Source organism: Anguilla anguilla, chromosome 14, assembly GCF_013347855.1.
Source record: "Anguilla anguilla isolate fAngAng1 chromosome 14, fAngAng1.pri, whole genome shotgun sequence".
Taxonomy (NCBI): Eukaryota; Metazoa; Chordata; class Actinopteri; order Anguilliformes; family Anguillidae; genus Anguilla; species Anguilla anguilla.
Window position 1 is genome coordinate 16,927,280 of NC_049214.1, and position 12,322 is coordinate 16,939,601.

The 12,322-nt window shown below is 41.6% G+C and overlaps 1 protein-coding gene across 2 annotated transcripts in view; it reads left to right on the forward strand.

The window, feature by feature from the left end:
* Nucleotides 1–12,322, forward strand: part of si:dkey-34e4.1 (carboxyl-terminal PDZ ligand of neuronal nitric oxide synthase protein) — a 57,247-nt gene that overhangs the window by 20,417 nt on the left and 24,508 nt on the right. For both annotated transcript variants that reach the window (XM_035392190.1, XM_035392189.1), the window contains exons 3-7: nt 6,247–6,339; nt 6,489–6,547; nt 10,178–10,286; nt 10,401–10,530; nt 10,954–11,117. In XM_035392190.1, the coding sequence (XP_035248081.1) occupies nt 6,247–6,339; nt 6,489–6,547; nt 10,178–10,286; nt 10,401–10,530; nt 10,954–11,117 (555 nt within the window). The remainder of the gene's footprint in view (nt 1–6,246; nt 6,340–6,488; nt 6,548–10,177; nt 10,287–10,400; nt 10,531–10,953; nt 11,118–12,322) is intronic.

Sequence of the window (12,322 nt, forward strand, 5' to 3'; positions counted from 1 at the left end):
TTTGAACCGGCAACCCTCCGACTGCCAGACAACCGCTCTTACCTCCTGAGCTATGTCGCCTGAGCATCTTTCCGTTGTTTTCCAAAAAACCTGGTTCTGCTAAAGAAGGGGCTGCATGGCCTGTGTGCTTTCTGAAGACGAGCTGGAGAGTCAGATCAATATGGTTTCTAATTCCTGCAGCCGAGCGGAAAACTGCCTGTCAGATAGGCCCTGATAGGTGCCCCCTCCTCTGACATCACGCTGAAATGGGCCAAAGTCATTTCCCACAGCGAACGTCATGGAAATGGGTCTTAATGTTCTCACCAGTAGACTGAGGCTTCCCAGAGTCTCTTTACTTCACCTGGTCTATAAGCCAATTTATCAGGTTTTGCACCTCGTTTTAAATCTGGCCCAGGTTAAGAAGGATCAGTAAAAAGGTTATTTAATCTGTGGTAACAGTATCCATGCATCAGCACACCAGCAATGGAGCTTGTTTGATTCATTTAATAAATGTACTATTTTTATGTTGGAGATTAATTGTTTACAAACTTAAAATAGGGTGCATGGAAATGAAAACATAATGCAGGGTGACTTCTGGCTGAATTTCCCTACTAAATCAAGCTTGGTATGTGTGCATGCAAGAGGCACAAATCTGACAGATTGAGAGAGACAAAAGAATGAGGGTGTAGCCTACATGTATATGTATGAAATGTGAGATGGTCCCCTTGTTGATGATGACATCACCCAGTACAGAGACTGATAGCAGAATGTTTTGGAAAGCTTCCACTTGAACGATTAGGCCTAGCCTATATGCTGGTTTACTCAGTGTAGCTTGCTTTGTCTGATTCATGCAAAGGCAAAAACTCTACATCTGATTTTTCATTTTTAATATTAGAAATCCTTGTCATGGTTAATAGCTCCTCGTTGAAGGCAAAAATAAATAGTATGCACCCATTCTGATGAAGTCAAATTTTTTCCATTCCACATGATCTTGAAAATCTGTTTTCCAGTTGAATTGAAGAAGGATAGATGGTCTCTTTGTATTTTCAGTTCGTGAAGATGCTTAATGACAGTTTCTGCATTTTTCTGAGAAAACTGGATTCCAAAGAACTGTGTAGCTACATGTGGTTGCTTGGATACATCAGAGAAGCCATTGTACAGCGGTATAGGTTCAGCTGCGCTATTGAGAGCCACTGTGACCTCCAACATGGTTGGCATTCTGTGGTTGTGAGGACACTGGCCCGGAGTCTCTGGGTAATCTGCATTCTCCTTGTCCAGCAGGCATTCGCAAGGGAACAAAACCTGTCATCTTCAGCCATTGACAGGGAATCGTATCGAGTCTAACATCTTTTTACTAATTTACTATCATGAAATATTGTGTGTTGTAATCTTGGCACATAATCTGTAGAATTCAAATGGACAATGGGGTCAAATAATAATGCAGAAAGGGTTTACATAAGTCTACATAATATGATAAAGTGGGTGATACAGTTTCAGAAATCACATGCTTATAAGCCAAGTGCAGGTTTGCTTGATTTAAAATAAATAAATAAATAAATCATCTTAGAAGTGACAGACACTGTAGCCACATTGTACCCATAATATTATTTTAGTTGTAAAGCTTTTTCATGTGGTGTGTGACAGCAGACTTAGGCACTGTGTGCCTTCCCTTACAAAGGATTGAAAAGATGTTAATTATGAATTCATTAAAAATGCTAACGAGAAAAAAGTCAAAGACATTTCTTAGAAGCTCATCAAGTGAATAAATGAACATGGTCCAGGCTAAGGGACAGTTGATAAAGATGTCTTCCATTATTGTATTATTTAGACAGTTAATGTAAGTTCAAAATGAACCCCCTGAAATCTGTGTCTGATGGGGACCTTTTATCAGGGGCAATTTGAACATTCATCTCCTTGTGTTAATTGTTTAAAAAGGATAGGCCAGCTAATACTTCTTTTAATTTGAATTAAGAATTGCATTTTCAACTATTAAATGTCTAGTTCTGTTATTTGTTAAAATATGTTGTTCTCATCATTTAAAAACCCAGTGACAACACTTTTCTAATAGAATTTATCAAACATAGTGTTACTTAGCCTGGAAAGAAAATGCTGTTTGAAATTATATTTACAAAGAAATCAAGGACAATGGTAAATTGGTGCACAGATTGTGAGAAATTTAATTTAGGCTCACCAGTTTGTTTAAAGGTCAGTGTTTGCATAACAATGAATTCCCTCCATTCAAGGTGTGTATGAGAAACCAAATTATAACACAGTTTCTTAAAAGATGTGTTCTGAAGAGAACTTTAATTGCTTGCATGATAGAAATCACTCAGAAGCACGCTCATTCTTGAATGTAATTTTTAATTACATTCAATTTGGGTAAATAAGTGCAATAAGTTTTAACCCTCAGATCATTTAAGCAATATTTTTTGTAATGTCTGTAAGAGGCCTTTCTGCCCTATAAGACTGATTTTGAGAGAGTGGCTGCATTTGGCCTGGAAAATGCAGTGCTCAGTAGTGATCAAAATGTTCCTGTTGGCAAGGCTTTTTTAACTGCTTCAGAACAAGCCAAAGGAGCTGGTTCTGCTTGCCAACGTTCAGCATTTTTCCACATTGTCAAACTGCTGTGTAGTGAAAGGGTTGTCAAGAGCAACTTTTTAATTGTTTGCTCTGATGTAAATAAAACAACATTGGGAACAATGCAAGTGCATTAATCCCTGAATATTTCAAAACACTTTGCACTTAAGCTAAGAAAATATAAAAATTTCATGCTTGAATAACGTTACAAAACCTTTTTTTTTGTCTCAAGCAGATACAAAATGTAAATTATAAAACATTTGGCCATACAGGAGTGTGGCTGCTGTTTTATTTTCAAGTACTTTTACAAGGAGGGGAGTCTTAAAGTTATTCTGGTACATGAAGATTTTAGTTTTGGGGTATGTGGAATTGCCTTTCCCTTAAACAGCAATGACAGCACCCTGAGAAGGAAGCTGTAATTTTTCCTGTAGTGGGTCTTGTTTTGCTCCATGAGAATAATCTTGCGCATTAGATGCCAGCCCCTCTATCCACCCCCATAGATGTTGCTACCTCCCAGCTAACAGCTTTGGTTCTGCTAGGTTTCCTTTGGTTCATTTGCACCATTGATTCAGCAATGTTCTCGCTTTGCCTGAACGGCTTCCTTTTTTCTCAAGTGTGTATTGATCTTTTGTTCTGAACATACAGGGTGTTAACTTTTACATTTTAAACAGTGGCATAAAACACTGCAATTTGTTGTTCTTTATGAAGAGGTAGGTACTTCTGCGACAGGTAAGGTGTATTGTGGTTTTGGCACAAGGATTTTGGTTCAGGCTACAGAAGAAATTCCCTATTAATTTGGCATAAAATGTGCCAACTTTGGACATGCCTCTTAAAAGAACCATAACATTGTAGCCTATATCAGATAGGAGTTTTTCTGTTGCTGTGTCCTACACGTCTCTAATTGCAAGGTCATTTTAGCAACAGCAGAAAAATCTATATAATCAGTTGTTGAGATATGAGGGATGGGAATTTGATGTTGCATATTTCTTAATGCAACAATTTTAATGTTGCAGCGTGATAGATGGACTAGCAGATGTTGAACGCTCTTGAGAATAAAGTGGCCATCATTTCTCCCTGACACCCCCCTCCCCCATCATCCTTCACACACTCACATTGGTTGCATTGTTTAACCTTGAAATATCTCTAGATATGCTCATGCGCACACAACACAAAACAAACATGCTCTGTGATGGATCTTTAGCCAGGAGCATCGCTCGGCCTGCTGACAAAGTCATTTGGTTTCCACTTGATTTCTTTTCCTGGGAGGTCCTCCAGAACAGCCCTTTTGTGCCTTGAAATCTGTGGTATTAAGATTACGGTGGATTGTGACTTTGTGTGCACCCTGAAAGTTACAGGAAATACCTGTATAAATGCTGCGGCACTCATTAACTTTCTGTAGCACGTCCAAGAAAGTGTTTTTTCAATAGCTATACCCCACTGGGAGTTTAACCACCATGGAAAATGGTAAAAAATAATATTGTCATATTATTTCGTTTTTAAATTCCATTTCTAAAATGCATCAAGCAAAGTTAAGAACAATGTGGCAAATACTCTATGGTTTACTCTATGCAATAAATGTGTGGGTCTGTATACTCGTACAGGGCCACATGCCTGCAGGTTGGCACACATCACTGACTGAAGAACCTTTGCTACTTGGCAGAAGCTGCTATGATTAATGACCAACAACGGACCAAAAAACGTGCAGAAAATTAAAATGTTCTCATGGGCTAGACGGTCAGTGTGACAAATAGGTTGTACACAACCAGAAGGTCACAGGATCACATCCCAGGCGGGAAACCGTTGTACCTTAAAGTTCCTCATTTGTACTACTCAGAATGGATTACATAAAAGAAAAGAAGTGATGTGTAAGCAGTGCAGTATGGAATGTGGAGCCTGGGTCTTGTAATGCTGTGATGGGACAGCAGCTGATGCAGACATTGAAGTGAAGGAGTTATTGTCCTCATTAGTGTGTAAAACAAAGCGCTGAGCAATGTTTATATTCCTGCTAATGTGTCAGTCTTCTTGCATGTCTAACACATTCATCATTTAATCAGCTCCCACAATTCCCTTCCCTCTGGGACCCTGAAACTTTAATCACTGTCGGCCAGCAGCAACAGGAAAGGAAGGAAGCACCGTACGCACACACACACACACACACACACACACACACATACAAAGAGCTACTGACATGTTCACACAGGAACACAGCTAGGCTCTCTGGTTCACATTGACTTTGGCAGGCCTTTTTCAAGTAGTGACCAATTAGACCTTGGAAGTCTGGCTAACCATCAGGCCAAAAGAATGAAAGGCACAGTTTTCCTGCACTCACAGGCAATGAAGCAGCAGAAGAACTAAGACATGACATTGTTTTAAAACATGTATGGCTGAGGCTTTTAATAAGACTTTTCAGGTGAAGGATCTCACAAAGTTCCCTCCATCATGCTTAAATAAATCTTTTAATGGAAAAAGTCTGACATGACAGCTGTGTTCTTGTCTGCCTTCCTTCTCATCCAGGACCTTGCTGAACATAATTAGACTATGACAGAATTTGTTAGTCACTCTGTTTATAGAGAAGTGGGTTCTAATTTACAGAGATACCACAGAAAAGGTTTTTTGAAGCCATCCTTACGAAAGCAGTGTCCTGTCCTACAACAAGGACCTCTCGCTTTAGGACAAGCTCAAATGGATAGTGTGGTTCTGTTTAAACCCTGCTACACATACAATCATCAGATCAGTTCCTGCTCTATATATGTCCACACTGTGCTAATTCTAGGACCCGAACTGGAATTGGAAAACAGTTAAAGAAATTCATTTAATCAATTTTGGAGTGGACTCAAACCCGTCCACATTGCATGGTGCGGTCTGGGGGGGACTGGTGTCACCAGACACGGTTGCCCTTTAAGATTGACATGCAGGAGAAGTGAACTGTTAAGGGGCATATTGACTTGTTCCATCCAGGCATCCTGTGATTTTGACTCGTTTGTGACTCAATAGATTCAGCATGTGTGAGACTGAGGGAGGCCATTTATATGGGCCAGTGGGAGACTGAAGGGACTCCTGTTAATAAAATCAAGGGATGAGATAATGGGATGACTGAACCCACTGTAAAAAATTGAAATGTGCTTGGAAAAGTTTGTGCAAAAAAAGGAGCCAACTGGACCAAAGATACTACAGCCAACTCTTAACAGTCCCCAATGGGCGCAGTGCTCAAAGAATATGGAATTACTCTCTTAGGAGCATGTTTAATTGGGCTTTTTTACCTGGAGTACATGGCAACTGCCTGAGCACTCCCAAGGAATAATGGGTATGACTGAAGAGGATGAAGAGGAGTAGCAGTTAAACTTCCAGCTGGCTCAGCAATATGTAGTGTTAAAAACGGTATTCTCTGCATGCTGCCAAGCTGTTTAGGTGACATGATATATTTGCGAGCAGCTGGAATAATCTTCTGATAGCTTACTGTGTTTCAGCATTTCCATATAATGATGTCAGTGTTCCTGCCTGGGGTCGGTTTGTGAGAGGCAGGGGTAATTACATGCCACTGTCACCACGCTGAGAGCCCGGCAGAGTTTAAAAGAGACACATGACACTCTCTGAGACCTCATTCTGCTGCTGTTCCTGTGACCTGTCAAAGTGCAAAATTAGGACCAGAGATTCATGTGTTTATCAGCATCTGCTCCCCTTGTTTTTCAGTATGAATTCAAAGCCAAGAACATCAAGAAGAAGAAAGTGAGCATCATGGTGTCTGTGGACGGGGTGAAGGTGATCCTCAGGAAGAAGCAGAAGGTATGTTCTGGCCTGCTGTGTTGCAAGAGCCAAATTATAGCATCACTCAGTCCATTACATCCCATATGCAACATCAATTATACAGGAAGTGCTCTGTGGACCTTTCAGCTTTTTCATTTTTTCCTCATGAAATTTGTTTATATCTTCAGAGGAAAGAATGGACTTGGGATGAGAGCAAGATGATGGTGATGCATGACCCCATATACAGGTGAGTCTTACACCGGTGATTCAAAACCTTATGTAAACCATATCCATTTATACAGCATAATCTTCAACCTCCCTATTAAACAGGTGACTCAACATGTCATATACATCTGGTCTGCAGATGCTTGATAATGTGTACATAAATATAACTATTATCACTGACCAGTTAGCTGGGATCTGCTCAGCCTGCAGTTCTTCTGAATATGTAATTAATGCCTCTCATTAAGCTACCACGCCGCTCATTAATATGCAGCCCGTATGTCACATGCATGCAGAATGCTGTTATCACCTATGCATGACTTGATGCATTGCAGTAATGGCTTTCAAAGTACCAGCCAAGCGCAATTAGAATTGCTCTCATTTAAGCTTCTGTATGAATAAAACATTGGTCACGTGCGTGTGTGTGTGCGTGTGTTGGGGGGCTACGTGGGAAGGATTTACCCTATTTGCTCCACTGTTTTGCTGCATCACAGTGGGATCTAAGGTCACCAGTTGGAAGTAATCATGTCATAGCTTGGAAGTCCTAGATTTTCTACACATGGAAAGGTGTGGTACCCTTTGAGCAGATGCCCATCATACATCTATATTTAAAGGCCAGTCCACTGGGATGTTCATCATGTTGGAATGAATAATGTATCTCTTTAAAAGATTATTTTGTTGGGGAATGGCACAGGTCATGGAAATTACCCTAAATGGAAATTGACTGCTTTGTTCGTATTTTTAATTCATGATAATCCTCATTAATGCTATTTATTCACAGTTGATGGGATTTGTTTTTGTACACTCTGGTGTTGAAGAGGTGATGTCACTTTATAGAATGACATGTGACTTATTCCCAGTCTCCCGCCTGGGAATATTCTGAGGTGGAATGGGCTGGGGTGGTTCAGTTTATCCTGCTCTTGTAGAGCGACTACTTTATTGCTCCTCGAAATTAATGGAAAATGAAGCATGCAAGCGATTGGTGAAAAAGCCATTACACCAGTGCATGTTTAGTCATGCTTACTGTCTTATATGTAGAACATATCTGAACACAATGTGCCAACTGAAGAGATAATATTATTGCACGTGCGCACGTTTCTCTCTGTCTTTATATGCATTCAGTGGCCACTTTATAGGGTACACTTGCTTGTCAGCATGAATGCCTGCTCCTCTGAACAGTGAATCATGCGGCTGCAAAATATACAGTAAAAATAGCACAGGGATGTGGTGAAGACGCTTAGTTGTTGCTCGACCAAACAGTAGAATGGGCATAACGTGTGATTAGTGGTGCTAGACTCGTCCTCAAATAACAGCAGTGGTGTGCAGAATGGCTTCTCTGAATGGACAACGTGTAACCTCAAAGCGAATGGGCTACAGCAGCAGAAGACCATGGCAGCTTCCTCTCCTATCAGCTAAGAACAAGAGGATGAGGCCACACTGGGCACGTGACCACTTAAACTGGACGACTTAAGAAAAACATTGCCTGGTCTAATGAATTTAGACGTAGTTAGCCGTAGTAGTAGCTCGCATACGATTTAGCCTTGTTACGAGACGTGTGAATAACTGATGGAGTAATTTAGCTGCAGTAACTCAAACGCTATGAAGACTCCCTGTTCAAACTTTGAATCGCGCACGCTCTGTTGGAGCAAAGTGACCATTGCAAAGGTGTTTGACTAAAGACTGCTAACGTAGCAAATAATTCCTATTATTGCAGCCAGTCAGTCACCCGACCAGCCTTGCAGTTAGAAAATAATCATGACGTCAGATGACGAGAATACTAACGAGAGAGAGAGAGCAGCAGACCTACTGAAAAGAAGCGAGTCCATGCCCCCCAGAAGTTCCTCGCAAAATATCAGGAGCAATGGCCGTGCCTCCGCCCCTCAAAACTTTTGATTTTGACATTAGCCACCAAGGAGCTTCAGGTAATATTTTAACTAAACCTCTAGTTACAAAAGCCTACATTCCTAGATATTTTTTCAATTGAATACTTTTTTTTCATTAGACCCATATGATGTGTGCCTATATAAGCTGATTCAATTATTCAATTATTAAATAAAAATGGAAATCATGAACAGAAATTTGGTTTTAATCATAATTGACAGTGTTTTACATTGCAACATAAGTTTTTTTTTTTTTTTTTTACATTACAACATACGTTTCTGTAAATACGTGAAAATGAAAACATATGTTACAATATACAGAATAAATTATTTCCATTTTTATTAAATAATTTAATGCAATTCACTTATGGTTATCAGTTTGTATAAGCACACGTATCATATAATGAAATATTAATCATGAAAAAATTGTTTTAAGCAGGTGTACTCAAACTTTTGACTTGCAAGTATATCATAATATAGCCCAGTGCAGTGCAAGTGATATTTTAGAATCAGGTCAAATTATACAATTTTGCCTGATCACTTTAACAGTCAAAACTAGAAAGGCTTGTGTGTGCGTGCAAAGCGAAGTGGTGCGAAAGCATGTGAACTAAGCGTTACTCTGAATATTGTGGTACTCAAAATATTTTCCTGAGGTTGGCAGGTCTGCATTTGGCATTTGGCACGTTGACCAATAACACCTCTGTTGAAATATTAAAATAGGACTTTCAAATGTCAAGTCTCTTCCTGTGTCTCTCACCATGTAGCTTGTTAACTGGAGACTGCTGGGTTTTCAGTAAGTTAATATGCCGTAATATCACATCCTTTAGGAATTTTGCTCATGACTATGCATTATTTGAGCTCCAGTATTTCTGATACTTTTTACAGTCACGCAATAAACATTACAGACAGAACAGCGCTGCCTCTGTAGTGTTGGGAGATGACTAAGTGAACATTCACACAGATCCAGCCTAGAGACTACGCTGAGCAATCACCTCCTGACCAAACTGATTAGTCTGATGTCCCATAGAGCTCGAGGCTCTCATAATTAAAAGCCATAAAGACACAGACAGGCATATTTGCTATGAACCCCCAGCCAGCCCTCTCTGGTGCTAATGCAGTTATGCTCCACATTGGGGAGGTTGGGTGTAACAAACCTCCACTCAGTCTCACGTTCACAGAAACTGCCATGTCATGGAAAAGTGGGGGGAAAGACCAGTCTCAGAGGATCATAGCCACGATGGACCTTTCTACATAAAATACAATATTATATTTCCTTGTCCAGTTAAAGCAGTAACGCTGCTGTCTCTCCAGAGCAGAGAGCAGCAGTACTGATCTCACTGTCGCATGCTGGGCTGCAGTACCTGTGTCTGTACTGCGGTGCAGGAGGCAGAGATATCAGTCTCTATACTGTCCAGGCGGCAGTATTGGTCTCTGTATAAAGGGCCCCATGCAGCAGTATTTCTCTCATTAGTGCACCATGTAGCATTACTGGTCTCTTTATAGTGCATCAGGCAGCAATATTGGTCCTTCTACACAGTGGTAGGAAACACTAATGGTCCTCTAATACTACTCTTGCAATACTGTGCAGTGATAAATAAGACTTTAATTAGAAGTGCTATAAGCATCTGTTAAAGATGTCAAGTTTTAAAGTTTTATGTAGCGCATCTTGGTTGTATTTTTTTGAAAGACACCAGTTTTTTAGCTAAAACGTATTTAAGCCTTCACGCATGTGTTCTTGCCGTTTGCTGTATATGATTTTGCTCATCAAATTTCAGGATTTTCTACGTCTCCCACGACTCCCAAGATCTGAAGATCTTCAGCTACATTGCCCGTGACGGATCCAACAACTCCTTCAGGTGCAACGTCTTCAAGTCCAAGAAGAAGGTACCGTAACAGAGCCTACTTTGGTCCCACCCACAGAGCCCTCCGTCCCTCTCATGGGTCCTTACATGTCTGTCTGTCTGTCTGTCTGTCTGTCTGTCCGCCCGCCACGCTCAGACCCAGGCCATGCGCATCGTTCGCACCGTGGGCCAGGCGTTCGAGGTGTGTCACAAACTCAGCCTGCAGCATGCCCAGCAGAGCGGCGACGGAGAGAGCGACAGGTCAGCGGAGGAGCAGTCAGCCGAAGGTGAGAGAGCGGACTGAGACTGGGCTTACAGCATGTGTACTGTCTCACGTGTACTCTGACCCAGGGGTCCACGGAGGAGAAGACTAGTATTTCATAAAAAAGTGAAGATGTTACATTTATGATAAAATGATATGCTTACATATGCATGTGTTAAGAAGCCACTGCATTGCAGCTTAAAGTAGGTGTTGGATAGAGATGCCAAACATTAATTATTTATTGAGCTGGGGACCCTCAGCCACAGGGTGATTCGTTTAGGTGGTCTTGAGTTGGATAAAAGTTTGGGAACTCCTGTTCTAACTTATAGCCATATCAGCCTTATATGAACAGTAAGAAGCTGAAGTGCGTTGAAATGTTTGCTGGAATGAATGGCAAGGCAACCCGTGACATTTTATCTCACGACACTGGGATGTTTGCATTTCCAAGGTCGTCATCTGCCGGGGGCGGAGCAAGACGAGGAGGGCGGGATGGTGGTGCAGTCACAGGCGGGAGCGCTGTGTGAGCAGGCAGTCAGCGAGATTCTGCAGAGCCTGGCAGAGCTGAACGTGGTCAGGCCTGGCCACAACCTCAAGGACAAGGCCGTCTTCCAAGTAAGCCCCACAGGCTGTCTCCAGTGTGATTACTATGTACGCTCCTGCAGGCGCATCCGGATGGTGCCATATGATGCATTGATTTGCCCAGAAATGTTTCCCTTGAGAAATAGGTGTGACAGAACTCATGTCAGAACAATTAGGATATTCCAGTGCCTCAAAATCTTGTTCACACAAGTGGTAACATTTTTTTTAAAACTGCATTTGCAAAGATTTACACTTGTTCCAGCTTTCTACTCAGATGTACAAAATGCAGTAAATAGTGCTGAGTCTTAGAATATCCACCCTGACAACAGAATTCTAATGATATTGGCTGTTGTTCGTTTAGCTCCTCTCATGCAAGGATCAATTCTCTTTTACTGTGAAGCCATATCTCCTTTAATCCAACTCCTAATTTGTACTGCATACTGTTTTCTGTATGCAGACAAAATTAATGGGCTTTCTCCAAACCAAAAGGCATTAAATACTTTAAGTGGAACCCTGTACTTAAGCATGATAGACACTGATTTGGGTGATGACCCCTGGATGTACTACTGGCTTGCCCTGGTATGATACAACATACCACAGTACTATGAGTACTTATGAGCTGTCCAAGCTGAAAGCCTGCAGGCGTCATAGACTATGGCTTTTAGTGGAGGCCAGTATAAGGTGCTTTTGTCTTTGTTGTTTTGAAAGGTGGCAGTTCTGAGAGAATGAAGCTGTCCTCATCAGCAGGCAGTTTTGGAAGCTGAAGCTTTTTGAAGCAGTGATTTTTTTTTTTTTTGAGCGGCCGTTTGGCAGGGGCTTTTCTTTAATCTCCCTCTTCAGCCCCAGGGCAGTTTAACCACACAATTTCACCCCTGAGGTGCTTCACTGTGTAAACTGCACGCTCCGGCTCGGCCATTTAACTCTGCTGCACAACTGGAGCAAAGGGAATTTGTTTTGCTTTCGCATTCTCCAGTCTTGGAGGGGTTCCGGGGAAATTGCCCCTCCCTGATCCAGGTTTAATGGGAAAAAAATTCAATTAATGAGAGAAGCTTGTGGGAAGGAATGCACCTGCCGTCCACTCCAGGGGCAAGACTGTGCGTGCTTGCTTTTCATTTTCTGTTAAGTTGCCGCGTCACCCTGCGGCAGGAAGCAAGCCGCCAGAGACGAGCATCGGAAGACCGGCCTCCCGAACAGATGATGTGAACGGGGGGGGGGGGACGACAGCCAGGAAGTTACTC